At 34.9% G+C, this 26,642-nt stretch overlaps 4 protein-coding genes and 1 long non-coding RNA gene across 16 annotated transcripts; 4 read left to right on the top strand and 1 right to left on the bottom strand.

Moving 5' to 3' along the window:
- Positions 1 to 109: 109 nt before the first annotated feature.
- LOC111299498 (uncharacterized) lies at positions 110 to 6,648 on the top strand. 5 transcript variants are annotated; one of them, XR_016329831.1, is made up of 5 exons: positions 1,596 to 3,360; positions 3,630 to 3,688; positions 4,000 to 4,345; positions 4,893 to 5,032; positions 5,117 to 6,648. XR_016329831.1 is itself a non-coding variant. In XM_089747469.1 (4 exons), the coding sequence occupies exons 2-4, from the start codon at positions 2,991 to 2,993 to the stop codon at positions 4,090 to 4,092; spliced, it is 522 nt and encodes a 173-aa protein (XP_089603595.1). In that variant the 5' UTR covers positions 110 to 1,501; positions 2,886 to 2,990; the 3' UTR covers positions 4,093 to 4,568. The 5 variants fall into 5 exon arrangements, 3 of the variants coding, with proteins under 3 accessions (XP_089603595.1, XP_022750447.1, XP_089603594.1); XM_089747469.1 differs by lacking the exons at positions 4,893 to 5,032; positions 5,117 to 6,648 and adding an exon at positions 110 to 1,501 and having other exon boundaries at positions 2,886 to 3,360; positions 4,000 to 4,568; XR_016329830.1 differs by having other exon boundaries at positions 4,893 to 6,648.
- A 1,482-nt stretch (positions 6,649 to 8,130) lies between these two features.
- LOC111299496 (uncharacterized protein At2g33490-like) lies at positions 8,131 to 13,487 on the top strand. 5 transcript variants are annotated; one of them, XM_022894710.2, is made up of 11 exons: positions 8,131 to 8,596; positions 9,238 to 9,310; positions 9,685 to 9,759; positions 10,395 to 10,456; positions 10,575 to 10,643; positions 10,795 to 10,823; positions 10,901 to 11,108; positions 11,224 to 11,451; positions 11,846 to 11,899; positions 12,056 to 12,842; positions 13,111 to 13,487. In XM_022894710.2, the coding sequence occupies exons 1-11, from the start codon at positions 8,483 to 8,485 to the stop codon at positions 13,119 to 13,121; spliced, it is 1,710 nt and encodes a 569-aa protein (XP_022750445.2). In that variant the 5' UTR covers positions 8,131 to 8,482; the 3' UTR covers positions 13,122 to 13,487. The 5 variants fall into 5 exon arrangements, with proteins under 5 accessions (XP_022750445.2, XP_022750444.2, XP_089603591.1 ...); XM_022894709.2 differs by having other exon boundaries at positions 8,146 to 8,596; positions 12,056 to 12,881; positions 13,111 to 13,270; XM_089747465.1 differs by having other exon boundaries at positions 8,206 to 8,596; positions 9,694 to 9,759.
- A 3,463-nt stretch (positions 13,488 to 16,950) lies between these two features.
- Positions 16,951 to 17,415, top strand: LOC111300474 (uncharacterized). Its single transcript, XM_022896107.2, has one exon. It carries the CDS (start codon positions 16,951 to 16,953, stop codon positions 17,413 to 17,415), a length of 465 nt encoding a protein of 154 aa, XP_022751842.2.
- Positions 17,416 to 18,004: 589 nt separating this feature from the next.
- Positions 18,005 to 26,386, bottom strand: LOC111299495 (phytyl ester synthase 2, chloroplastic-like). 4 transcript variants are annotated; one of them, XM_022894708.2, is made up of 14 exons: positions 25,816 to 26,386; positions 25,672 to 25,723; positions 25,527 to 25,582; positions 22,672 to 22,830; positions 22,362 to 22,466; positions 22,014 to 22,120; positions 21,604 to 21,725; positions 21,370 to 21,478; positions 20,969 to 21,099; positions 20,345 to 20,714; positions 19,743 to 19,856; positions 19,162 to 19,247; positions 18,908 to 19,017; positions 18,005 to 18,689 (listed from the first exon to the last, which is right to left on the bottom strand). In XM_022894708.2, the coding sequence occupies exons 1-14, from the start codon at positions 26,225 to 26,227 to the stop codon at positions 18,499 to 18,501; spliced, it is 2,124 nt and encodes a 707-aa protein (XP_022750443.2). In that variant the 5' UTR covers positions 26,228 to 26,386; the 3' UTR covers positions 18,005 to 18,498. The 4 variants fall into 4 exon arrangements, with proteins under 4 accessions (XP_022750443.2, XP_089603589.1, XP_022750440.2 ...); XM_089747463.1 differs by having other exon boundaries at positions 18,353 to 18,689; positions 20,345 to 20,813; positions 25,816 to 26,382; XM_022894705.2 differs by having other exon boundaries at positions 18,353 to 18,689; positions 20,345 to 20,885; positions 25,816 to 26,374.
- Positions 23,041 to 24,929, top strand: LOC149513707 (uncharacterized). Its single transcript, XR_016329829.1, has 3 exons — positions 23,041 to 23,165; positions 24,072 to 24,119; positions 24,836 to 24,929. It is a non-coding gene; the product is annotated as an uncharacterized LOC149513707 (long non-coding RNA).
- Positions 26,387 to 26,642: the final 256 nt, after the last annotated feature.

Here is a 26,642-nt window from a genome sequence, read left to right as displayed (position 1 = left end):
ACCTTTTGCCATGATATTGCTCCGACCCTATCCTGCTTTATTAGTTTTCTTCAAATTTTAAACAATTATAATGAGAGGGAAAGTGGTGGCACAAATTATTGCTCAGTATCTAAGCTTTTATTATCAAAAGGCAAATGATTTTTAAGACAGAAAGATGACCAAAAGTAGACACAAATATGAATCAAATATATAGGAAATGGAAGGCATCCAAGGAAAGAAGTTAAAAAAAAAGGGGTTCTGTATTATCTAATCATATAACATTGTGACTTTGGTGGGAAAGGGCATCTGCACATGGGGGCAGATTCTCCCTTATATATACTCCCAACATCAGAAGAACTCAATACCCTCCTAAAATATGCTTCCATTTATCGAATCTATGTGACTTTTTTAGGCTTATGTTCTGTTATTCACATTATTTTTAAGGCTTTCAGCCACATTTGAGAATTAAAGAGATTCTCTCACTGTCTTCCAATTCAAAATGGTTTCTGTTTAATTAATGTGTTCTTCTGCTAAAGAATGGTTTTGGTTTTGTTGTGTTGGGAAAGGGAACAAAGACAGACAAGGGTTTTCTATATACTTCCATGCTTGGATAACGCAACTTCTCATGGGATGATGAGAATAAGATTCTTCCTGTCAGCCAATGGGGCCTAAGAAGAGGAACAATTTTTTTTTAGTTATTTTCCCTTAAGTTAACTCTCCCACCTCAGGTTTCCCATCTAAGATCCATAAAAAAGGAAAAATAAAGTCACTGCAGCAACGCAATTTGAGCATTATAAATTGCAGAAAATGGATTGGGTGGTTAGATATGATAAAAGAAACTTGCTTCATCAGATTATCACAAGCGTGCAATCTCCTGAAAGACCTTCATCTTTTATTTCCCTCAGTAGGACATATATAATGCATGTTGGGTCAATGACAGCTAACATGTACCACATGTAATGTACAGACAGAGGACAGCATTGAGATGATTTTCCAACTCAAATCCATACTATTGAAATGAAAACACATCACCTCCCAACTAACATTTTTGGGAGGGAAAATATTTGTTGGTTTGAGTTGTTTTTTTACTACATTTAGACAAATGCTATATTGCTGCATTTGATCATAGGGTATTTCATCAGCTAATCAGTACTTATTGATCATGTTAGGCTTCAATATTTTAACCCCTAAGAAGTGCATTTGATTCATACCAAATATGTTTTCATGACTAAGCTTTAGAATTAGTATGATATGGATAAGAATCACTCAATTAAAAAGTTCCAAGTTTTTAAGAAAAGCTCAACAAGTAGTTATTGTTTGAGTGATATAGGCATGATTAATATTCTTTTCTTCTCTGTCATAGTGCTACAGAACTGCCGACCAAAGTTTCTTGTAGCAGTGGTTTAAGAATCATAATCTGATCACGTTTTTCCTGCTAAAGACGCAAAGAGAGAGATGGGGTTGGCTTGCGTCGCAGATTGCTGACTTAAAACGGCTCCATTTTTGTGGGCTAGTTGTTGTGGTAGGCCATTAATATACGAGTTCAAGCTTTCCTTTTGTAACTTCCAATTGAACCAACAAGCTTTACATTACATGTTGCAGGGGAGGGGGGGGGGGGGGGGTTCTACCAACTAAAATCTACTTACATCCTAAAAAGGATAGAAAACAATTATGCAAGCAATCAATAAACTTGCTTGTAAAATTACAAGCAAAACCTGGAGCTAGAGTGGCTGAATAGCAAAACCTGGTCGAGATCTTTAGCATTAATTTCTTGGGCATTATATAGAATAAAAAAACTTCCTCATTCCTAAAGAATTAAATGTTACCGAATCCAAATTCAAAATCCATTTCCCATTTTATTTGATTGATTCAGTAGCCAAGATGTGAAAAATCCTGTCAATAGCCTCATAATATCTCTGTAAGCCAAAGGCATTGGAACTTATCTCCTCTTTTCCTTTTGAAAGTTAAAGAATGGATGGAGGACTGAGGAGGCCATATTCTACGTCAGTAGTTATATTAGAACTTTGATACACCATATCCATTGGCCCTGGACCGTAGCTTGGTATTCTATTCCTCAGGACTGAAATTGCCCAATCCGGAAGAGATGTTCTTAGCATTGCCTTCGAAGGTTGGAAGTGATCTGATATTCTTTATAGTTAATTCCTCAGAATCTCCATCAAAGGCCATATGCTCTTTCAAGTGCTAGCTCCACAAACAAATATGCCTATGCCAGGGGAAAAGTGGGTTCCATTAATCTAGGCAATTGTTTTAAAAAAAATACATCATCCCTACTCTTTTTTAGGTGCCTACCTTGATTACTTGATCAGTACGAGGCGCCTGTTTCCTTCGAAACGTTAATCAATGATCATTTTCACAATTCGCATTGCATGCTTAAGGTACTACTATCATACATATGCAAAACTAGTGGAAGAGCAGAGTTAGACCAAGTCTTTTTTTTTTTTTTTTTCTTTTGGGTATAAACTTTTTCAGCCTTCAAACGCCAACTCTAATATTATCGGACTCATACCAACTAATTTTAAGGTTAATCCATGAATTAGAGCAAATTTTAGATTCAAATCTAAAGTACCTTTTTCCTTAATAGAAAAACATTTACGTTAAATCTACTCTTGATTTATTATCGCTCTTTAAAGTACGATTGCTAATTGCAAATTTAATCAATAATTCAGTAACTATTTTCTGCTTTTAGCTTTATCCTTTATAAGAGGCAGTTAGCTGATCTAGCCTGCTGTAAAATCTCTAACTAGAAAAAGAAAGAAAATGGAAGGTTGTGATCAATAACATAATTAACTGCTAAAAGGCAAATGTGAAATTCAATCCCTTGAGTCTCTTGTGGTTATCTAGCTAATCCCACAATTCTCGTTGGATCTCTCGTTTTGTTTCTCCAGTTTTTTCTTTCCATGCAAGAAGGCTACGGTTGGAGCAGTCTCTTCCCTATTATCAGCTGAATTAGATTACACCCTTGGGTTCCTTTTGCATGTCTTTCCTCGTTAATGGGTTGTGGTATTTCAAAGTTTGACATTCAAGAAGAGGGAGAAGCCTCGCCATACCCTCAAGTAAGCCTTGTTCACCGAAGGAATGATCGTGCGGTTGTCGATAGCAGCCTCTTATCCAAGCCGTTGCCTGAAGGTGGCAGAGGAGAAGAGCATGCAAAGGGTGTTATTCAACATATGAAAATCAAGGAGGTGAAGTCTGAGGAAAAAGGAGGGATTCAAAGGGAAAGGGTTGAAAAGGAGGAGGCCTGTGATAAGGAAGATAGTAACGAGGATGAAGACGACAGAGATGATAGCAATTCCTACCTTCGATCGCCAAGTTTCAGGGTATATTGCATTCTACCTCTGTCTGACGATGAAAACAGCGAAGGTGAGCCGTGGTTTTGGGTAGATTAAATTCAAGTAAACATTAACTTAGGTAACTTTTATTGTATTGTTTTGTTCTACATTTTAAAGGTAGAAGAAAGATTTTAAGTCTATTGATATGAAATGCTGAAGAAAAAAAGTGTAGAACTTTTGGTTGAAAGAGGCATAATCTTCCAATTTGACTTGATTCGTGAAACTGATAATTTCCTGGTTTTTGCATCTTTTGTGAAACCAATTACCAACAGACAGTTTAATGCCATTTCTATTCTACAGGTGATAGTAATCCAGGGAAAAGAAGGGACAAACAACAGGGACAGGTTAAAGATGACAAGGTATGGATTTATGGCTTTGGAAAATTTTTCCTCGTTTTAAGGTACCAATAAATTGATAGCATGCTAAGAAACAATTACAACCTCCTTGTATGTTCCCCTGATATATAAAGTAGGCAAACACCATCCAATTTAAACTTCAAATTGTGATTTAACCCTAATAAACACATTATAAACATAAGAAGATTGTTATCTCTATGAATTGTGTATATAATTCATTTAGAATTTAGATAATGATAAAAAGTTGCATATTTTGCTTATAGTTTTGTCCAGTGACCTATTCAAATTAACAAAATTTGTTTCCTTTCTTTAAGCAGGGATCAAGTGCTCGATGGGGGAAGAGAGGTAGGATAGGAAAAGGAATTAAGACTGGTTCAGCAAGAGTAAAAAGTATTTTAAGAGTCTAATTCTACAATCTATATACCTGTCCTTATGTCAGCATCAAAAAGCTTATTTGGATGGCTTTCCTGGTGATGCTAGAAGAATATTGGAGGCTTTTTGTCCTGTATTCTGAGTTCGAGAGCTTCATCTGCCTGTTTTTTCATATATAGAGATGTTTTCAACTCTTGGAGGAATACAGGATAATTTTCCCTTTTTCTTTTCTTGTGTATCAGATAAAGCATGAAAACTGAGAGGTGACCTCGGTACTTTCTGAATGAGGTGCAAACTATATTTCTTCACAGGAGACATTGTATTATTATTTCCTTTCTAAATTATAGAATTCCTTTTGAATAATACCTCCGACCAATTTCCGTCTTCATCTTCACCAGAAAAGTCGTATTTTTTTTTTTTGCATAAATGTAACTGAAAGAGAACCTCCTTTATTCCCTTGTACTCCTACCATTTATTTACAGGATGATATGAAACTACCAAGTTCACATTATAGTTATATAAGCATTAAGCAGAAAACTTTTGACATATTCCAAAATTGCATTCTGAAATGGTTGATGATTGTATTATATAAATGCAATTTTTCCCTATCTTAACCATCCACACCAGAAGGGCTTCAAAAGCCTAAGGATGGTTCTACCCTCCCTCAAACACACGAAACATGCTACCGATTTTTCATAAACCAATTATGATTTGACTAAATGGTATCTGATTTTATGGTTGTCCACATTGTGTCAATCAATTTTACTGCTGTTTTGGTTGCTTTTCATTTATTAATCCTTTTGCTGTCTGGCTTAATTTCTGCTCGAGTCTTCAGGTACTAAAATCTTAACTCGTTAGAGCTGGCTTCATGTAATGGAATGGCGAAAGAAGTCTCTCCAGAGTCTGGATAGCCTAGCTAGTTTGGTGGTAGGCTAGCTTCTGGAAAGCATACAACCTAATGAGCAGGATTCACAGGTTCACCCATGTTAATTACTTCACATTGCTCATTTCAAATGCATCCAATTCCCTTTTGTCACTTAGCACTGTAAAACATTGCAGGAGAATTGGAGATCATTACATTTTGTGTTGAGTTCCAAAATCTTAAAATTATTTAAGATTTTTGGGTTGTTTTTCTTGAAGACAAAGGCATTTAGTTTCTGATGAAATGAATAACACTACATGCTTAATTCTCTCAAAAACCCCATAAATCAGAACCGAGGCTCAGGACTCGGGATCCAGGACCACAATCTACATTCAACTTTTTGGCTGAACATGTGGAAAGAGAAGAAAGGTGCTTTCTGTTGTACCGTTTTTTCTTGGTCAGATACTAAAGTGATGAAGACTGAAGAGTTTTCCAATTAAGAGAAAAAACAAGCTAGTCACAGAAACTAGAAGAGACAAACATGTACAAGGGTCACTGTTGGATTTGAAGGACACTAACCAATTGGAAGACTTTTGTCTTTAAGGATTCCGTGAATTGTAAGTGATATTACAGTACAAGGTAGAAAGAAAGAAGGGTACCGAGATTTCTCTGACAACGCCCGAGAAATTTTAATATGAACGACCCCACGCAACCGCCCTTTGAGCTTTTCCCTAGCATAAACTTCAAAGTGGCGGCTCGTATAAAATGGCTGCTCCTCTTAGATCTTTGTCATCCTTCTTTTTCCCTTAGGCTATAAGCAAACAAACCTTTTTGACCAAGGAAAGTCATCATTCAAAGTACATAGTTTCCCATTTCTCTTTCTGTCTCTATCAAATCATAATTATGTTTAATCTTGAAAAATAAAAGGCACTGTTTGTCTGGGGTCTTATCTGACTAACTAAAAGTAGCATTCTTCTTTATTTTTTTCCCCCTTAATTTTGGATGAAAAGAGATTTGAATCAAATTCTTTAAATTGAAGATACATGCAATTACATCCAGAAAATACCATTGTCTTATCATTCAAAGTTTGGTATGATTATTATACAATCTCTAGCATCAACTTGTTTGAACTTAAAAATCTTAATGGTTCAAGTTTGAACATTGACCTTCCGTCCTAGCTTGCTTCTCATCCCAACAAGCCAACCAGTCATTAATTTTGGTTGTCTTCTCTGTTAGTGGCAGTGTTTAAGATACTTTAGTTTTCTTGTCTAACTTGCCGTGTGGAAAGCATGGAGTGACTCCCTCCCAAACCCCCTTATTTTTTGTTTTCCCATTCCCTACTGGCTGGCGCAAAAGGTCGTCTCCAATGGTGGCAAATTAAAACCAGAAAAGTCTTCAGGTTACAATTGAGGTTGGCCCAACTACTTATTGCATCAAAAGTGAGTGAACTTAATGTCAGACTGACCACAAAAAAAAAAAAAAAAAAAAAACTTCATCATGTTTTCCTTGGCTTTTCATTCAACATTAATTCAATTCAGCGATTTTGTTTGGTTAATGATGTATCCAAAGTGGATTAAACATAGCAAGCCCGAGTTGGGTAAAGAGCTAGCAGGATCGATCCGACTTGACATGGTAAGAGAGGAACCAACAGGAGGTTGACTAATCAGCCTGTTTATGTGCCATGGGATGGGATATTAAACTACCCGAGCTGATGTGAATTTTTATAATTAGGATCGGTTTGTCACGTTAACTCGATATTAATGATAAAAATATTTTTGATGAGTAATTTTTTTTATAAAAAAAATATTATTATACCTTTTAATCGTAAAATATTATTAACTAAAATCAAATTATTCATCATTTAAAATTAAAGATATCAAATGAGTTGAATAACCTATAATATGGTATGATTTAATATGGTATAAGATATATTTAACATAAATCATAAAGATTATGTTTATGAATCATGCATCATGTTGGATCATATTTTTAATTTTCATAAATTGCATCGACATAATACATTAAATAATAGTGTTGAACTATTATAACTCATTAAGATATAATCTAAATTTTTAATAGACCCTGCTTATCCAACACGACCTAATTGACATCCCTATTTAAAATTAAAAAAAAATCCCATAACCTGCTTCAAATATTTTAATGATATATTTGGATGGGTGATGATGTGCATGAATGCCCTTCATTTTTAATTCAATGAAAAAAATTTGATGGAGGGTGCAGTGAAACAAAAAGTGCTCCCATTGCGCTTTGTCGTCTATCGAAGCAGATTCTTATAAATTTCATTTCTTATAAAAATAGTTTGAATTAAGAAAAATATGTATTATAACTTTATAAGATTATGATTTTTGGCACTAATAAATTACTATTAGGCTTTGAATAAAATATGGTGTTTGCTTAAATCATCCATGAAATCTTACGTAGCTTTTTCTAAAAATTTGACTTGAAATTTCTAAATTTAAGATACAAAGTTCAACTATTGATACAATGTGCACTGAACTCCAAAATTGTTTGAATGTCAAAATAATAATATCCATTAGATATTTTGCAACAGAGAATTACCTATACAATCCCATGATTAAAACCAAATTATCTTATAATCTTCGATAAAATTATCAAAGGAAATGGAGGGTAGATTAGGGAATTGAAAGAAGAAAGATTTGACCCATTAGCCTTTGGTCAAGCAATGATGATCCTTTCTTTAATGATATAATATAAAAATTATATTTTATATTTTTTATATAAAATATGATAAAATTTTAAATAAAATATAATATAAATTAGAATGTCTGAAATCACTTCTTTCCTTGGCAGCAGTATGTGCCTCTGAACCCTTTGTACGAACTGAACAGTTAGCGTCCAATTATCCACGTGCCACCAATTTGAACGCTCTCCTTTCGCCACGTCAAACTCGATTCACACCCCGTTTGATCCCCTCCATCGCTCCCCGCTCTTTTTAAATCTGCACTCCACCACTCTGATTCAAGAATTTCTTTCTGTTTGTTGTCAACTCAACGGGGCATTATATTGTTTCCAATACATTCAAGCATTCGTCATCAGCGTCCACTTGTCAACTTTCCGGTCGTTGGATCATGATTTCACTTCCTGAATTTACCAAACAACCCACTCAATACGTCAATTTCAAAAAATCATCCGTCATATTTTATTTTTTTCCCTTTTAAAAAACCTCTGCGGTCTTCATTTTCGCTTTCGGCTCCGTAGTTTTCTTCCTTTGATCTATTTAGAGTCAGCTTCTTTGACCAACAATAAGAAAAAATAAAATAAAATAAAAATTTAGAAAAAAAAAAAAACCGCTTCACTTTCATTGCCGTTGAATAATTGAATTAATCAGCTTCACACTCTCTGTTGCTTAGATTTTTCCGAGTTGAAATTCACAAGAATCGCTTCGATTTCATTTTTATATTCTCACAAAGGAGCTCTTGGGTTCTCTCTCTCTCTCTCTCTCTCTCTCTCTCTCTCTCTCTCTCTTTTGTTGTTTGTGTTTGGCTCATTGCATTAGGGTTTCTTTTTTTTTCTTTTGGGAAATGAAGTCTTCGTTTGATAAATTTAAAAGATTTGCGCTTCGCAAGAACGATGGCGAGGATAAGTTACATTTTTTATCTTCGGCTCATTTGGATGAACTCGCACAAGCAGCACAGGTACTTCTATTTTATTTCCTTTTTTTTTCAACTACGTTTGAGCTTTGGTTTGATTTAAATGCAGATTAATATTATTGGTAATTGTGAAATGAATCGGATTCTCTTGTTTCGATTTTTGAAGTGTAATTGAATGAGTTGGCCCGAGTTCAGTTGAGTGGAGCGAATTTCTAATTCTAAATATATATTTGGAAAATTTGGTCCATTAAGTTTCGAAGATTCTAAATTATGAATTATTTTAATTTTGATTGATATTAGGGAATGCCAATTAGTCTAAAGGCTGTAGTTCTGTGTTAAGAAAATGTGAAATGCTTGAGGATTAGAGAGAATCTAAATCCGGATTAGAATATCTATGGAGAAGTTGTGGGTTTCTGTCCTTAATAATAGTGTGTGAACAGTTGGTATATGGTTTTAATATCATTTTTTCAAATGGAATAGAAAAAGAGTGGAATATTAGATTCCGGTGTGAAAGAAAGTCGTAAGCTTTAGCTGGGAAATATGAAAGCTTTGTGGCTTTGGATTGCTATTGAACTGCTTACAGCATCCTCCTTTCAATGAATAATGCTTCTTGGAGGCTGTCTTGGTCAATTTGAAATATTATAATTAGATTTTTTTTTTTTTTTATCATTTGGATGCATTTACAGGAGATGCAAGACATGAGAAATTGCTATGATAGCTTACTTTCTGCGGCTGCAGCAACAGCTAACAGCGCATATGGTAACAATGATGTGTGCTATATTGTCATATTGATTGTTGGGTATCACCGTGTTTTGTCACCCTGGGTATTTGGCTATGCCAAATACATGTTAATGGTGCTTTTCCAGCCAAAAGCAACTGGTAGATTTTGAAAAACAACTGGTTTCAGAAATAACATGATTAGGTTTTTATAAAAAATGTATCAGTATCAGCTGTGTATTTATGATATGTTTGCTGATGCGGAATCCTTATGAATCTTTTTGTACATAACATCTCACAAAAGAATTTCTTATTTATACACTTAGCACAATCTAGGGGTCACTTTACTTTAGCTGTTAGATTGCAGTAAAATCATAGTGTTGAATGAATCTACCTTTGACGAGATTTTTATTCAGAATTCTCAGAGTCACTGCAAGAAATGGGCTCTTGTCTGCAAGAAAAAATAGTGCTACCCAATGATGAAGAAAGCCGTAAGTAGACTCTTTTACTTCCCTAAGTTGTTTGCACTGTTAGATCTTTGATAGGCGTGTATGTTGTGTATTATCTAACCTGGAATTTTAATACCTGAAAAGCTAAACCAAATTACTGAATTGATCAGTTCACTTGAAATATTCCTATTTTGTTGAATAAGGCTGCAGATTTCATGCAGCAATAGAACTGCTAACTGGTTCAAGTAACATCTATGACAACTTAAGCTATTGTCCTGTGCAAGTCTCACCTTAACACATTCATTATTTACTTTTATTCATGGATATTCCCACCCAACTTGCATGTGCACATATACACTCTTGAGAGAATTTCTACTTGAACATAGCTACTTTTTAGCTGGCAGTGCATACAACGATGTGCCTTATTCCATGTCTTAGTCTTCATGCCTCTAGTTAAAATCATCAATCCTATCTCATTCTTTTAATGTTTGATTTTGCTTGTATAAATACTTATCCTGCATTGGTGTAATGATGTCATCATGTAACTATGTGCTCGCATACCTCACTAAACTGTTACCTTTCTTCTTTTCGGTGTAATGGCAAGGGAGTGTCATAAAAATGGCCCATTTTATTGGGATATAATGGTTCTGCAGTCATGACATTGCATTTATTTACAGGTAGAATTCTGTTAATGTTGGGGAACTTGCAGTTTGAACTCCAGAAACTTGTGGATAACTATGTGAGTTTAAATCTTATTTGTAAATTGAACAAATTAAACTTTTTCCACCAATTTTTTATATGTTGTGTTTTGGAATAATCCTTTGTTTGAGCCTTTCTTGATGCTCTTTGTGCTTCAGCGATCACATATATTGCTGACAATTACAAACCCATCTGAGTCACTTCTCAATGAGCTTAGGACTGTTGAGGTTTGTTCATCTGGATTTCTCTATTTTTTAATTAAGAAATCAGAAGTTTTCAACATCATTTCTTACATGTCCAATGATAATTCTTTTACCTTTGTAAATATTCTTGTACAATTATCATGCTTAGTGGCCTTTCTATTGTTTGCTGGTGCAGGACATGAAGTGGCAGTGTGATGAAAAAAGGTCCATTGCTTTTCTCTGCTTACTTATTTTGCTTCAGTTGCTGTAAACCCTTTCTGAATTTTGTTCATGAGTTTCAGAAATGTCTATGAAAACATTGTGACACAACAAAAAGAAAAAGGAAGGTCAAAAGGCAGAAAAGGCGAAACTTTCACTTTACAGCAGTTGCAAACAGCTCGTGATGAATATGACGATGTTGCAACTCATTGTGTTTTCCGATCGAAATCTCTGAAGCAAGGGCAATCCAGAAGTCTTCTAACACAAGCTGCTCGTCACTATGCAGCTCAGGTTTTCTGAAATTTATTCCCAAAAGTTTCAAATGTCAGTGGCTTCTGTATTTCATAAGTTCAATGCTGATAAACCTCCTCTCCTCTTTTGCTTTCTCTTTCTCTTGAGAGTGCAGTTGAATTTCTTTAGGAAAGGACTTAAATCACTTGAGGCAATTGAGCCTCATGTTAAGCAGGTTACAGAACAGCAACACATTGATTACCTGTTCTCTGGCCTTGAAGATGATGATGGGGAAGATGGTGAAATTGCCTATGAACCAAACGAAGATGGTGAATTAAGTTTTGACTATAGAGCAAATGACAAGGGGGTTGATGTTACTTCTGCATCAAGGAATTCAATGGAGGTCAGATTCTTTTGCCAGTGTAAATTTATTGATTCATTTTTGAAGCTGTTATGGTCAAATTGTAAGCAAGAGTTGTACCCTCAAACATAAAAGGCTTGGATAAATGAGCTCCAAATCTTATCTACCTGAACTTTCCATATTTCTCTTCTGCCTTTTTTTCCTTATTTTTCCCCATTTTAACAATTAGTAGGATTGGTTTCCTTGGCCAGATTTCCGTACAAATCAGAATTTGTTTTGGCCAGTTTAGTGGTTCAATTCATTCTAGTTCTAGAATAGGGGGATGATGTCATTATTGTTTGTGTGACTATTGTACATTAATCTTTTATCGTGATCCATATGTGTGTATGTGTTGACACCTTTGTTTTATTCTTAAATATGGTGGCTTATTCCGCAGGTAGATGAAGTAAGTCTTTCATTTCTCCAAACTTTGAAGAAGGAAAATGCTGAGGTAAATCTCCTTCATACATTTCTCATTGTTGGCCCTAGTTTTTTTTAAACAACATAGGCTTTTAGAATTATGAACTTTTAACTTTGTTAGTTTTGCTGCTCGAAATAAGCAGTTTTTTAAGTATATATTTTATTATTTCCCGCTCTCTGCCTGTAGGTAAACCCAGAGAAAAGCCATGGGAATAGTCAGGTCTCGAGTAGGGAGCATAGAGTGGGCAGCCATTCAGCCCCCATATTTCCGGAAAGGAAGCTCGATCCCGATGAAAGAGTAAAACAGATGCTGCAGTCATCTACAGGGAGGTCTAGTACATATGTGCTCCCAACACCAAATGATTCAAAGTTTGCAGTCTCTTCAAGAACAATTAGCCCAATTACCCACACAAGACCAAAAAATGTAGCTGGACGTGCACACAATTTGTCACATTCTTCCCCACTAGAGCAAAAGAAACATGAGAAGGATTCCGGTGGTGGTCAACTATCAGTATTTTCTCATTTGCCAATTTCTCAACCGTTATCCCCTCCAAAAGGATCCCCAAATGCGTCACCTCGCCTTGTTTCTTCACCTAGAATAAGCGAGCTACATGAGCTTCCAAGGCCTCCTGGTAGTTCAGTTGCTAAGCCAGCAAAATCTCCTGCCATGGTTGGTCACTCTGCTCCACTATTCTCAAGAAATCAAGAGCTTTCTGCAAGTAATATTCCTTCACTGGAAACGAGTGGAGCATCACCTCTTCCAACTCCACCTTTGATTGTCCCTCGAAGTTTCTCTATACCCTCTAGCAATCAAAGAGCAATGGCGATTCATGTTTCCAGGCTTTTGGAGGCTCCACAAGTTCCAGACAAGGATGGGGAAGTTACAACCCCTCTGGTGACGCCCATTTCCCTTGTAAACACCAAAAAAATACCAGGTGTTTCTGAAGCGGCATCTCATTCTGGGCAAATCAGAGGTGATTGGCGCTCCTTTCCATTACTTTTTCTACAAATCGGTATTTTATTTCCTTTTTTGTTTTAGTATCACGTCTGCCTTGGGAGGGAAAATGTTTCCTTCTTTTTCTTTTGACTCTTTCTCCTTGATAGAAAACTTATTCATCTTCTGCTTATAGGCCAGTGCACAGTGGTGAGGTTGTGAATGGTATCATAGTTTATTTAAATCTATCTATTGACTTACAGGATGCGGTTGCAAAATTTAAGTGATATCATCTTTGACGTATGCAGGTGGGAGCTGACAAATCTGATTCATTTCGGCGCGGTTGAACTTTTCGAGTCTGGATGTCCAGAAAGTTGGGAGTTCTGTAAATATGGCATTTAGCGATCTATTTAGTTTCTCATCTTAATCTTGATTAGGCATCCAATTATCGAGAACTAAACGGCACAAGATTTGAGTCAAATGTTAGATATCCCGTATATTCCTCTGTAACGTGAGGAATTTTTGTAAAATTTTTTCCTCTTTGATTTGATGTACGCTGCTGTGGAAGCAGCAAAAGTGAAAAAGGAATTTGGCATTTGCGTTAGTTAAGCCGCCAGTGCCACGACCACGATGTCAAAAAGAATTTTGCATCTCAAAGACTGTCCGACGTGCAATTTCTCTTCAAGCATATGATGCTACAATAATTAGTACATTTATATTGGATTGGATTGCATCATCCACCAGCACCAATCTGGAAACTACTTGTTTTCCTCTTCCGTATGCAACTAAATATATAATTGGAATTTATAGATGATTAAAATTGTATATTATGGTTTAGTTTTTAATAATCATATTTTAATCCAATTCAAAAACTGGATTGAAATATTGAATTAAATAAATGATTGGATCAGGTCTAATGGTTTAACCCCATGTTAAGGCCATTTATGGATTAATAAAAAAAAGAAATAGAATGGTACTAGGAATGATGGTGAGAATATTGATATAATAAACAAGTAGATGTAGGAGTATTTCTGGAGAACCGAAATATGGTGAAAATTGGATCAATTATGGCTTGACGCATATTTTTATTTAATATTTTATCATATGCTCTTTTTATTTAATAATTATAATGGAATACTATTTATCATATTTTTTAAAATTTTGGTATGGTTTTTAAATTGGATATTTGAATTTTAGATATGTTATTATAAATAAATAATATATGAGGTCCTCTCTAAAGAGTACAGGCCGTATCTAGTGCATATGAGGCCTCATGTTGGGCTAAATTATATCATTTCAATAGCCCTAATAATACGAATCAAGCCCTTCTATTTTTGGACTTATTATGCAAGTATCCTTTTGAACCCTAATATTTCATTGGAGATAATATATGCCTTTTGAACCATTATCATGTTCCTGTTGTACAGTATTGTAAAAAATGTCCATTTGAACCGAATAAAATTAGATATGTTCTTTTGTTTCTCAAAGATGCAACTCTTTGTCACTGTATTGATGTGGCCTGAAATTCTTTTATTCATCATGATTCTTTTTGAACAAGTAACAAGTCTCTGCTGGTTTTGGCAAAAAAAAAAAAGTAGTCTATTCTGGTTGCATACCCTTTCCAATATTATAGTCCAGAGGATAACAAAATTATCCATGATGAATTCTTGGGTTCAAACAAGAGTATGGGATCCATTCATTTGACATAATTTGAGAAGGATTAAGAAAAAAGAAGTTTTGCTGACAAAATAGGGGGCACTCCACTTCTTGATGTCATTCCAAGTTTTCTTTTTATTTTCCCATTTTGTTTTGGTAAGGTTACTGAAATTGTCTTATTTGCAGTCTTCGTGGAGTCCAAATGGATTTTGATGGGATGCATGGAAATAAAGGGGGAAAGAAAGCTTAACAAATGGAATTAAAAACTAAGAGGATTACCACTGAAGATTGAAGAGATATCATTGCATGGTACGATGTGGCAGCATCATTTAAAGTAACACAGAAAGATAAAAAATGGTTGGACTTTGTTATGCTTTCAAAACTCCAAGCCAACCTAGAACAACCCTTTAAAGGGAAACCCCAACAACCCATACAAACATACTTGGGATTTTCTCAAAATTCTAGTTTTTTTGGGGGCTGGAGTTTATCAGTCTCAGCCCTCAGGATCTCACTAGCCAAAGCCACATTTACTGAGATTAAGATTAAACATCAAGTGTCGATCAAGCTCAATCTCTCACGTTCACATTCAGTCACAAGGCCAACAAGTAAGAACCCAATTCATAATGCTTCCGTTTCATGCATTGTACAGGGAATCTCTCTCACTCTCTCTTTCCCACTGTTTGATCGTTGATGTTTGGCTGATTGAGTCTCCACTAATCATACCCACCCTTCATACGTGTCTCTAGCTTTGCCTAAACGGAGGGTGGATTCCAGGGCTCTATCTAATTTGCTGAGCTGTTTACAGAAACTAACAAGAGGGAGCGGGAGATTTGGGCAGTCAGTCACTGACACAACAAAGGAATTGGAGAGGCGTATTGCCACTTGCAGTCCTTTATTCCCGTACAAATCCCACTCTCCTTTATTCCCATTCTACCCATTCTTTCTACTTTTCATTTTGAAATTTTAAATTGAAAAAATGGGAATGGTACTGGTACTGGTACTACAACAAACTAGGCCAGTGTTCAATTTGAGAGGGTAGATAATTCTCCGTAAAGGTCAGTATGGCTGTTCTTTGTTGTGATTATTGACAGGACAAGGAGGCTTTTCCATTGTGAATTACTGAATCATATGCCTTAAACGTGTCATGTGGGGATGAGGTCATTTGCCCTTTGCATGGAAGGGTCATAGAGCAGTGCCATTGCACCAGCTGATGAAAACCTGAAACATATGCTATAGTTTTATTTTAACTTGATTGAAAACTTCTACATACTACTAGTGTCAGAAAATATCTTATAACCAAGAATTATATTTGAAGAAATTAAAGTGTTTTTCAGTTGATAGATAATTTTCTATAGACTTGAATCAAGTATATTACTCTTTAACCCAAAAAAATCAAGATAAAAAGTTATATGAAATTACATAGGTAGAATTCATGAAGTTTTTTATTAAAATATGTAAATAAAAATTTTGATAAAAAATTTGAACCAATAGATTGATAAAATTTATTATGAAGATTAATAATATGTAAAAAAATTATTAAAAATATTGTTTATAATTTAAATATAATCAATATTTATTTAACGATAAAAAATTTATTAATATTTTTATTAAAAATATCTATTTAATAAATATATCAAAATTTATTAAATTTTTTTCAAATTTTATACATTTAATCTATGTGCAAAAATCTACCAATCTATCAATTTTAATTTTTATTTAGTTATTTTTAATAAAAAATTTCACGATCTCACTTATAAAATTTTTCATAAGTTATATCAAGGTGCTTATGGAAGTAAGGCTTAAATGTGAGAGAAAAAACATACTGTGTGCTAGATTCCAGCTAGAATATAGGTAGCAATCTCTCTCCGGCTCAAATGACATTACTTGACATCATTATAACTAAAAAGGGTTAGGCTTCAACAGCCATTTTTATATACCAAATGGTGCTGAAATCAGTTACCATCAGCCAATCAATCAGAAGTGAAAGAAAAAAAATAGATGATGGTAAAATGTTATATCCATCAACAAATGTCTCATGCATCACATCTATTGGTCTAATCTTTTTTTTTCCATTTCTCTATATTTCACATTGTAATAAACCTTGATCTTGATTGAAGTTTTATATGAATCTAATTAAGGGTTTAACACAACCAGATCACTTTCTAAGGTTTAAAGATCTCCATCATGTGTGCACTCAGATGACAACTTCCCTCTAACTACTGCACTTTTGATTGATTTTCCCTTTTTTTTTTTTAATTTATTTATGGAACGTGGTTTACATGCATCGAGATTAAAAAATTTGAAAGCCATAGGGGTAATTCTGTCCTTTAACGCACTACCAATCATCACATTTCTGCTAGCCTTTTTGTAGATGAATACAAACAAAAACCTTAAACCCCATAAAAACCTGACTCCTCCTGGCCCTTTTACTCCTCCTTATTTCCTCTCTCTTTCTCTTTGATTCTGTTCTGTTTTCGCTCTCTACAACTTCAATGGCAGACCCCTCAATGTACAACTTCTTCAACCAGCCTTCTTCAGCTTCCAAATCCACCAAGAAACACCCCCCAATAGCTACCCCATCTGCTCCTCCAAGGCTTTTCCAATGCCTTTACTGTCCAAGGAAATTCTTCACTTCTCAAGCTCTTGGTGGCCACCAAAATGCTCATAAGCGTGAAAGAGCCACAGCTCGAAGGAAGTTCCATAGTGATCATGATCAAACCCAGCAATACAATCTCCACCAACAGATTAACCCTTTTTCCAGTTTCCCTACTGAGCCTCCTATGCACCACCCTGGTGCACATCTTGAGCAGTGGCTCGAGCCCTTCCAACCTCACCTTCCCCCTTCTGGCTTCGTTCCTCATCAGGGTTTCACTGCTGTTTCTTCTCCTGATCAGACTATCTCTCCAACCACTGATGTTGATGACTCCACAAATGTCGACCTCACTCTTCGTTTATAAAGCTTCTTTTTCTTGCTTTTCTCTCTCTTCATTTCATTGTTCTTTATCTTTCTTTTTCTTTTCAGAAGTAACAATGTAGCTTTTGTTGTGTTTCTTATGATCCTCCAAGTAAGCTTAGCTGAGAGTGAAACAAGAGGCTTCCGAAGGTAGGGTTTTAAAAGTTTCAGCTCTTCAAGGGTGCATTGAGTTCAATGTTTTGTTTTAAGATTTGATGCTATTTTCTAAATGGATACTCAAATCATGTTTTGATGAGTTAAAGTTGTGATGTTGATGTTTTTAATCCCTCTCTGTTGATAGTAACTTGCAGTTGCATGATGTTAGTTAATTTAGATGTTCATCATTTTTCTCTCTCTTAATTTTCTGCTTTATATTTTAACATGAAATGGTAATTCATTTCTGTATTCATCTGCTAGCTGTGGGGGGATCAAGAGTTAGGATCCAAGATCCCAACTCTTTCTGAGTTTGTAAATTTTATGTTTAGTGTCGTTTTGATAGTAGCTATTCCTAATGTGAATTGGCTATCGACAATGCAATGCATGAGTGAGCCATACGTACAACTTTAATTCGCTCAAATTTTCCGACAAATAAATAAATAGAAATAGAAACGAGAGTATGTTCACATTCAAGTAAGTTTATCACAAACGACTGAAATATGAATTTATTAACATCGTAACGTTCCAGCCAAATGAGAAAAATGACCCACTGGCAAATGCAAAAACATAAATGAAAACAATGGCGCTTCATAATCCAATGATAATAAGAGCATTCCTGCTGCCAGATATCGAGATATATCGATCAATTTTGTTGGATTGTCCTTATTAAAACCATCCCCACTGCACTGTTCCAATAGTTTTGATCCCCCCCCCCCCCCACCCAAACTTGCATCCTTATTTTGTTCTTTTCTTCTTTTTGGAACTGTCTAATCAGTAATCAAGATTCAGAATTTCTTATTGAAGTCTCCATTTGGTAGACGGCCAACCCTCAGTAAAGACTCCATTTGCAACCTTCACTGGGGAACGTTCTTGATTGAGCTTCTCTTAAAAGACAAATTAAAATCGAACTTTCATTGTGCAGAGATGTAAATCAAAGTTCAAACGTTGGAACTTCAGCTGTGAAGCCATTCGTCGCCTGGTATAACAACCGAGGTAATAAATTCCTATATGGATCTTTTTCTCTTTTTTCCTTCAAGTAGGCCATGCATCTCTCAACCTCCGACTTTACGTGTAAATACAATTCATGGCATTTCTCTCTGTCTCTTAGCTCTTGTTTCCTCCCTTCAAAATACAGAGAATTACGTCCATCAAATTGCATTAAATATTAAAGGAAAATCAGAATTCCCACTAGTGTTTTACCAAATCCAGCAAACAATATCTATATTGAATTGAACTCAGATTGTTCAGGCAAGCATTGTTGTCAAGACTAACTAGATCATTGTTGCTCATGTAAGTAAATCGATAGATATTCAAGAATACAGATTGTACAAAGACGGCACCTTTTGTTTCGATAGGTTTCCCAAAATAATAATAAAACCGGCCTGGCAATTTAGGAAGAACTCCGGGAAGGTGGATATCTTGGTTTGAAACCTCGCCATTTGCGTCAGTCCTATCATCCCAGAATTGTAAGGAAACCAAAATAATGGAGGGGAAGGAATATATAGCACTTACAGAACAGTTAAAATACATGGTATACTTAAGATGAATCGAGAGGATTTAAAAGGAATTCAGCAGAACAAGAAAATCATAGTACCTCAATTGCACGACCTCTTCTGTGAGTTCTTTTATGAACGACCTCAAGGGAGGAATTCGCATTTGGTCAGCATAATCAAAAACTAGCTGCAATAGTAAATGTACAGTTATCTATAAGAGAGAGAGAGAGGGACTGAAACCTAGTAACATAGAACATGATACCACAAAAAGGAAAGCAAAGGATGATACACGGTGCTTCAGATGCAAAGCAGATATGCAAGTCACCTCAAATTTAAATTTCATCATATATAATATGCAGGCATCTAGAAACCTTCAGAGATTTTGGTTATTTATTTATCTCAAGGGACTGCCATCTTCTCATTTTTGCTTATATGTTATCTTCCTGATTGTACAACAATGGTTAAAGATTACAGGCATATGCATGCATATATTTAACACACATGTCCAGGTTAGAATATGCTGGTGACTGCAGGTAGCATCAGTGAGGAACTCGTCAAAAACATTTTTCAACTAAAAGTGCTCCTCAAGATCAAATGTTTCATACGCTCCAAAGTAATATGCTATAGCAGACACTAGCCTTACAAACTTCTGCAAATAGTGCATTAAACATGTGAGGCTCACCTCACCAACATCGTCTTCTCCTACCACACCAAAGGGTACGATTTTTGCACCAAATTTAGACGCCATCCTGACAAACTCTGACTGTTCTGGCCAGAATAACTTGTATTCTTCACCCTGAAAAAAAAATATATGGTTCAGTATCCCTGAGTATCTTAGCCCTTCAAATTTTACGAAGTGCATCTAGCATTTGATCACAAAAATATCACATGCTCATCAGCACTTTTTCTTCATGAATATATATGAATTAACTCATAAACTATAACTACAGTAGAGTAGAATCAATAATATAAGAAAGAGGTTGGATTTATACTTGTAAGAAGTGATATTCTTTCATAAGATCAACATTAGACTGAGAAGATAGGGAAAGTTTGTGGGATTTAAATCTTGAGAAAGACACAGATAGGGATAGAAGCAGAAAGTCTACCTGCTCCATTGTAATCATCCACTAATTTTAATTCACAACAGATGCATGAAACTTGAGTGAAGAAAATTAAAGCTGGTATTAACGTACAATTCTTAAATTTTGTATTAGACGTCTGAACTCTGATGAATATTGAACTAGTTTTCAGATAAAAAAGGTCCTTCTTAAATGTTATAATTACCTTTCGGTGAAGAGCCTCACGAACACCTCCAGGATACAGTAGGACATGAGACTTTGAGGACAGAAGTTTGTAGAAGTTGGGTCCAGACACAGGAACTGCACCCATTAGTCTAAATGTGTCGAATGCAGCTAGATCAGGCATTTTTCCTTCTCTCAATTTAATAAACATCATTGGATGAGCTATCCCTCGCAAAAGAATATTTCTCTCCATCAAAAACTGAATCACCATTGGAGCCAGTTCAAATCCCAGTAACATGTGATAGCCAACATACAAGACTGGTCCCTGTAAGGGGATTCCAGCCAGGCCTCTCACCACCTTGCCATCCTCTAAAGTTGAGAACATCACAGGACTAGTGACAGCAAGAACCCATCTAGGAACAACAATATTGTGAGACGATATTATTAGAAATAATGTGTTTCTAAAACTAACCGAATCTGCTAGGATGAGGAACTGCCAATGTGAGCATAGCCTGTCAACTAAAGGCATATTGATCAGCAAGGCTGACAGAAGGTAAACCCTGCCAACCGTCAACTTATAGATACTTCAGACAAACAAAATGTTCTTCCAGTTAGAATTACCATTAATGAAATTTTGACAAAAGATTTCCCATAGGATAATTGTTACCTGTTTGATTCTTGTATTTTCTTGAATTCATATGGTGTTGGTGGCATGTAATCAGACACATAGTCAAGGTATTTTCCACGACGATAGAAACTAGTAGCCTTGATGATTGTTACCAAATCAACATTGTCTTCCTGCAATTAATGAGTAGAACTATAATCCCTATCAGAAGGAAAAGTTGTGAAATGATGTTTCAAGCAAAAAGTTGTGTACTCGCTCAGCTGTACAATGCAAATGTATGCGAATTAAGGATATGCAGTGCACATTCCTACTGGTTAGTTATGAGTTTTGTTTCACCTCTTTCTTGCTTACATTTTCCATCAGATTAATTTGCATGAAACTAATTATTTAAACAACAAGAGAGAGAGAGAGAGAGAGAGAGAGAGAGAGAGAGAGATTCCTACCAAGAAGAGAAAATGCCCACTTTCTTCAAACATACGTATATGACATTTTGGCAACATGTGGCGAAGTCGTTGGGCTTCCTTTTGACTGGGAAACAACTGATCCTTTCCACTATAAAGAAAAACATAAAAGTATCAGCCATTATAACACTAAGGACCATAAACTTTGCAAGAATATAAACTAAAAGATAATTGAGATATAATAACAACAGATTGAGCTGATGATTAATTAAGGACCTGCAAAGTACCAGTGCTTGAACTTTTACAGCATGGAGGTGTGAATTGGCAGATGCAGATGCGGATTTAAGCATTTGTAGCTTCCAGAGAAGTGTTTCTCTTGGTAACATATCAGCCAGAACCTGAGACTTAATTGTCAATTCTTTTTTGATGAAATTGACGGCACGTTATGAGCAGTTATATAGCATGAGCATAAAACCAAAACCATAAACAACTAAAAACAACTAACGTGAGGCAATCATCATGCTATTAATGAAAAAGTTGTTCAGCTTAATCAAAGATACAACTATATTCATACTATCATCTACATATATATGTTATGGCAACAAAAGAATGTAGATGCAGAGTATCACAAGAAATGCCAATCGAAATAGCTATTCCAGAATCAATGTTTCATGACTGAATCTTACAGAGAGGTAAGATGACATTGCAGTAAGATCCTGTGATAGCTCTCCAAAAGGTTGGAGTGGCAGAAGTCCCTTCGCCACATTTTCCCATCCCATCCTCAACAGATCACCTAAAATATATGCCATTGCTAACATCTCACCAACAATTTTTATTATCTCTGTTTAGAAATAATAAGAATAGATCTACCAAAAGTGATCATATGATATCCTTGTTTTACACATTTTTAACCACATATTGATAATACCATGTTTTTTAGTCTATTATACTAAATAAAAACAGTTACATAAAACCTCAGCCTCAGGTAACTTAGCAAGTCAACAAAATGGAAAACTGAAGAACCGATTCCACACCTGACACCAAGTTCAGCATTTCAGGGAGGCTCAGAAAGAGTTGATCAGGCATGAGTTCCAATAAAGGTATTAGAGATTGTAATCGTGACCCACTGAATGATGTAGCTGCAAAAACATGAATGAGAAAGCAAACACTTTTGATATTGCAACGATCAAATCACTCCTACGCCAATTTTCTGGGTTTGAAGTACATCTTATCTTAAAATACAATATCATTACTCATTGTATACACTTCTTACTGTTTCTTTATAATTACAATCTTTTATGTTCAGGTTCCAGAACTGGCCCTTATAACATCATAAAGTTGCACCTGGATTAACCAAAATTAGCACAAGATCAACATCAGGGTTACGAGCGGCAACATCTAAGGCAATGCATGCTCCGAGAGATTCCCCAACAAGATAAATTGGTCGGAGTGGTGATCTTGTGTACTCTGACCTTACTGTTCTTTCAACCAGCTTCACTAGGTCTAAGGAACGAAAAAAGCAAATTAAGCAAATAGAAGAGAAGAAAAATGAAACAAAGATTAAGGCATGATAGTATTGATTAGCTTTTTGCTTTGTAGGCTGTAATACCCCAGCCCAAATAATAATTGGGCTAGACTAATACTAAAGCCCATCAGTTTATTAAGACATTATTTAGTAAAAGAAAAAGGGTTGAAGTATTAGATGAAAGGAAACCTAACTATCGTGAAATAGAAAAGAAATAGAGTTATTCTTCTTCATCTTTCTTGGGGTTAGAGAATATGAAAAATTAAGTTAGAGATTCACAATCAGAGGCTACAATTAAGTTAATCCCTTAAAGGTGAGTACATGCCCTCTTTTTATTTAAGAAGAAATATCAAGTTGATTGCTATTATTTGGAGTTGAAGTTTTGAGAGAAAAATCAAGAAAAATCATGAAATCCTTCATTAATCTTGATGATCTATATGGGTAAATTACTGGGCTTTGTTTATTTCATGTTCTTAAGAGTTATTGATGATTATTGAATAGAGTTTGAAGGCTGAAAGTAAAGATTTGAGTTTTTAAAGATTGAAGGAGAAATTCTATTTTTGGATGAGATGTTGTGATCTGTAATAATAAATTAAAATAGAGTTTTGCATTAATGGATAGATTATTGCTGTGATTATTATATATCATTGGAAAGCATGTTGAATCTAGTTTCTAATGAAACAAACGAAAGTCAAATCTGAGTTTTCTATGAAGAGTTGTCTAATTTTAACTCAAGGATATGCAGGTTGTAAGACAACAGCATCAGGGTTGAATTACGAAATTCTTCTTAATTTGTATACAAGGATTTACAGATTAAGCCATATATATTTGAAAAGCTTATTGAGTCTACTTTCCAATGAAATAAACGGAATTGAATTTGGAGTTTTCTATGAATAAATATATAATTTTTATTAGAAGGTATACAGGCTGTTTGGCACCAGTATATGACGTGGATTTCAAAAATTGTTATAATTAATCTACAAGGAATTACGAGGTGTGCCATATATGGTTAGAAAGCTTATCAAGTCTAGTTTCTAATGCATTAAAGAGATCATAATTCGGATTTGGGTATATTGAGATATGACTGTTTTAATGAAAAGAGGTCGGGCTGTCAGTATTAATTAGTTAAGTTAATCCTTGTGTAACTTAGTTGATTGTTGTATAAATGGTCTCAAAAAGGGTTGATTAAATTCTGATCTGTTGAAATGATCTTTGATAGGCCATTAATTATTTTGAGGAAAAACCTAAGTGGTGGAATCAAATGAAGGTAAGTAGAATCTCACACACTTTATTTGTTTTCGAATCTATGAATATATGTATGTTTCTAAATGAATGAATATCTTATTTTATTATTTTCGATGTATGAAAATAGAATCAAGCATATGATTATTTTGTGTTTCTCTATATAAATGATGGATCATGCTTATGAATGAAATGAGAAAATGATTTTTGTTTAAAGAATGATTTTGTGATGGCTATGTTTTTATATCCCTGGGAAGTGAGATCATCGACACCAAAACTAGTTCTACGACCCTGGCTAACGGGTAATAGTAGTTAGCGTAAGCCTTGGCTAACGGGTTATAATAGTTAGCAATGATCATGAGAATGAAATTGTTGATACGGCCAATGTCACGGGTTATAGCAGTGATCGTAGCTAATGATTTGAAGGATAATGATGATTTATGATAATGATGATTTACGATGATTTTTAATGATTGATCCATGAATTTGGTTTGATTATGATGTTTGAATGATAGCATATTTTACATTGATTTATGAAGTGACATATTTTGACATTAATTTATGAATTTATGAAATATTTGACAAAACGATGATCTTGAAATATTTTGATATTATGATTTGATGAATGTTTTGAATGATCTATATGATGAGTAAGAAAATGATGCTTGATCTGATAAGGTGCGTGAGCCTATACTTACTGAGCTGTGATTTGCTCATTCTCATTTTACTTTTTCTTTACAGATGACTAAGTGATAAGTTTGGTTAGTCTTGTGTGAAGCTAGAAGATGAAATGAAAAAGATTACTTAGTCGTTAGAGAATATGTTGACCAATGAGATCTTAAGAGATAGTTTTGTATTTTATATGATTTATATTTGTATATATAAAGATATATCATCAGTTGGATTAAATATATGAATTTTGCTTGGTAAATTATTTTATTGAAGAATTTTAGAACGTTTAAGAAAAAATGATTCGTATTACTTTAAAATTTTTTCAAAATAATATGATCGTGTTACGTCTTGATCTCGAGACGTGATATAGGCACAGTATGAAAAAGCAAATTCTGAATCATTTAAAAGTTATTAATTAAGTAGAATGATCATGTATTACTTGACAGAACCAAGTTGATAATAGTAAGATTTTTTTCCTCGAGTATGAAGCAGAAACTGTTAGGCAGTAATGTAGCATGTTTAGCATTTTGCTTTTACTTTGAAAGATTTGTCATCCTTTTGTACTTATCTTGAAAGGGAAAGATGAAAGGGCCATATGAAAATTGAAAACATAATCAAATGCTACCTTCTATTTATTTTTTATGAAGGAATAAACAAATAAAAGTAAATAAATATCTTAAAAGTAACATCCCTCCCTAGTCAGTCCCTAGTCCCTACCAACCAAAAAAAAAGGAAAATAAAAAATAAATGGTAAAGTGACCTGTAAATGAGGTGGTATCCTTAACTGGAATGTGCAAACACCACATCTCGAAAATCCTTCATTCAAATAAAGAAAATATAAAAATCGCATTTTAAATTTAATCTTCAAAAGAATAATAAATAAAAGAAAAATAATAGTCACTTACTTTCCAAGTTTATGATGATGTGTTATAAGTCCAAGCCCCGTGCCATCAATCCCTGTAAATATAAATTTCCATATCAAATGCTGTTAATGTCAAAAGCTGCTATCATTTTCCTTATGAGACCCAGAGACGAGTCACGAGACGAACCAGGCAAAAACAAAAGGAGAGGAGAATCACGGCTGTGGGAGCAGCACTCCAAAGGAGAGAACCAGCGAGGCGGCCCATCGTTTGATCGGATGATTAAATCTTTACACTCTTGGAAATAATCTTTCAACTTCTTTCGACTCTCCTCCTTTATCTCCTCCAGATTGGAGTAAACATTTGATATCAACTCATTCTCTTCCTTCCTTCCTTTCTTCTTCTTCTTCTTCTTCTCCTTCTCCTCCAACAACTTTCCTTTCTCTATTAAACTCGTCGTCACCGTCTCCGCCGCCGATATCCGCTCTGCCGACGCCGCCATCCGTCGAGATAAGTTTACATGCCGGTTCCTCCCGGACTTTCCGGCTGCTGACCTCAACGATGAACCGGCGAGAAACAAAGAAGCTCTAGTTGCTGCCATGGCAACGAATGTTATCCCACCTCCCTTTTATTTATTTTTTCTTTTCATCTGTTTGTTTGCGCTGTGAATTGGCAATATGGGTCAAAAGAGAGAAGCTTATGACTGGTTGGTTTGGGTTTGGGTCGTCGAGATTTCCGCAAGTATGTCTTTGCATCGTCTAGAATCGACTATTACTATATTATTTTGTCTTAAATGCGAATGTCTTTGGCCAAAATGTCTTAAATGAGATTAATAAATTTAAATTTAAATATAAATTGGGTTTATCCTTGGATATAGTAATTAAGACATAGGGATTAATTGATAATCTTTTCTCAATGTACGATAAGAACATGCACCACTAAGAGTGTCTTTAGCAAATCTTTTGGTAGATTTAAAAGAAAAAAAAAAAGAGCCGGCCTGAAATCTTCTAAAAATG

This window comes from Durio zibethinus, chromosome 18, assembly GCF_047325235.1.
Source record: "Durio zibethinus cultivar Kanyao isolate XHJ-2024 chromosome 18, ASM4732523v1, whole genome shotgun sequence".
Lineage (NCBI taxonomy): Eukaryota > Viridiplantae > Streptophyta > Magnoliopsida > Malvales > Malvaceae > Durio > Durio zibethinus.
The sequence above is the reverse complement of the archived record's forward strand: the minus strand, read 5'-3'. Positions and strand labels throughout refer to the sequence as shown.

What these genes read in the sequence shown, in the direction of transcription:
- LOC111299498 (XM_089747469.1), top strand. Translation starts at nt 2,991, where the DNA reads ATGGGTTGTGGTATTTCAAAGTTTGACATTCAAGAAGAGGGAGAAGCC. An exon ending in TGACGATGAAAACAGCGAAG is followed by an intron (nt 3,361 to 3,629) that starts GTGAGCCGTGGT and finishes TCTATTCTACAG; the next exon opens with GTGATAGTAATCCAGGGAAA. An exon ending in GACAGGTTAAAGATGACAAG is followed by an intron (nt 3,689 to 3,999) that starts GTATGGATTTAT and finishes CCTTTCTTTAAG; the next exon opens with CAGGGATCAAGTGCTCGATG.
- LOC111299496 (XM_022894709.2), top strand. Translation starts at nt 8,483, where the DNA reads ATGAAGTCTTCGTTTGATAAATTTAAAAGATTTGCGCTTCGCAAGAAC. An exon ending in AACTCGCACAAGCAGCACAG is followed by an intron (nt 8,597 to 9,237) that starts GTACTTCTATTT and finishes ATGCATTTACAG; the next exon opens with GAGATGCAAGACATGAGAAA. An exon ending in TGAAGAAGGAAAATGCTGAG is followed by an intron (nt 11,900 to 12,055) that starts GTAAATCTCCTT and finishes CTCTGCCTGTAG; the next exon opens with GTAAACCCAGAGAAAAGCCA.
- LOC111300474 (XM_022896107.2), top strand. Translation starts at nt 16,951, where the DNA reads ATGGCAGACCCCTCAATGTACAACTTCTTCAACCAGCCTTCTTCAGCT.
- LOC111299495 (XM_022894705.2), bottom strand. Translation starts at nt 26,227, where the DNA reads ATGGCAGCAACTAGAGCTTCTTTGTTTCTCGCCGGTTCATCGTTGAGG. An exon ending in GGATACCACCTCATTTACAG is followed by an intron (nt 22,831 to 25,526) that starts GTCACTTTACCA and finishes TTCGTTCCTTAG; the next exon opens with ACCTAGTGAAGCTGGTTGAA. An exon ending in AATGCTGAACTTGGTGTCAG is followed by an intron (nt 22,121 to 22,361) that starts GTGTGGAATCGG and finishes CATATATTTTAG; the next exon opens with GTGATCTGTTGAGGATGGGA.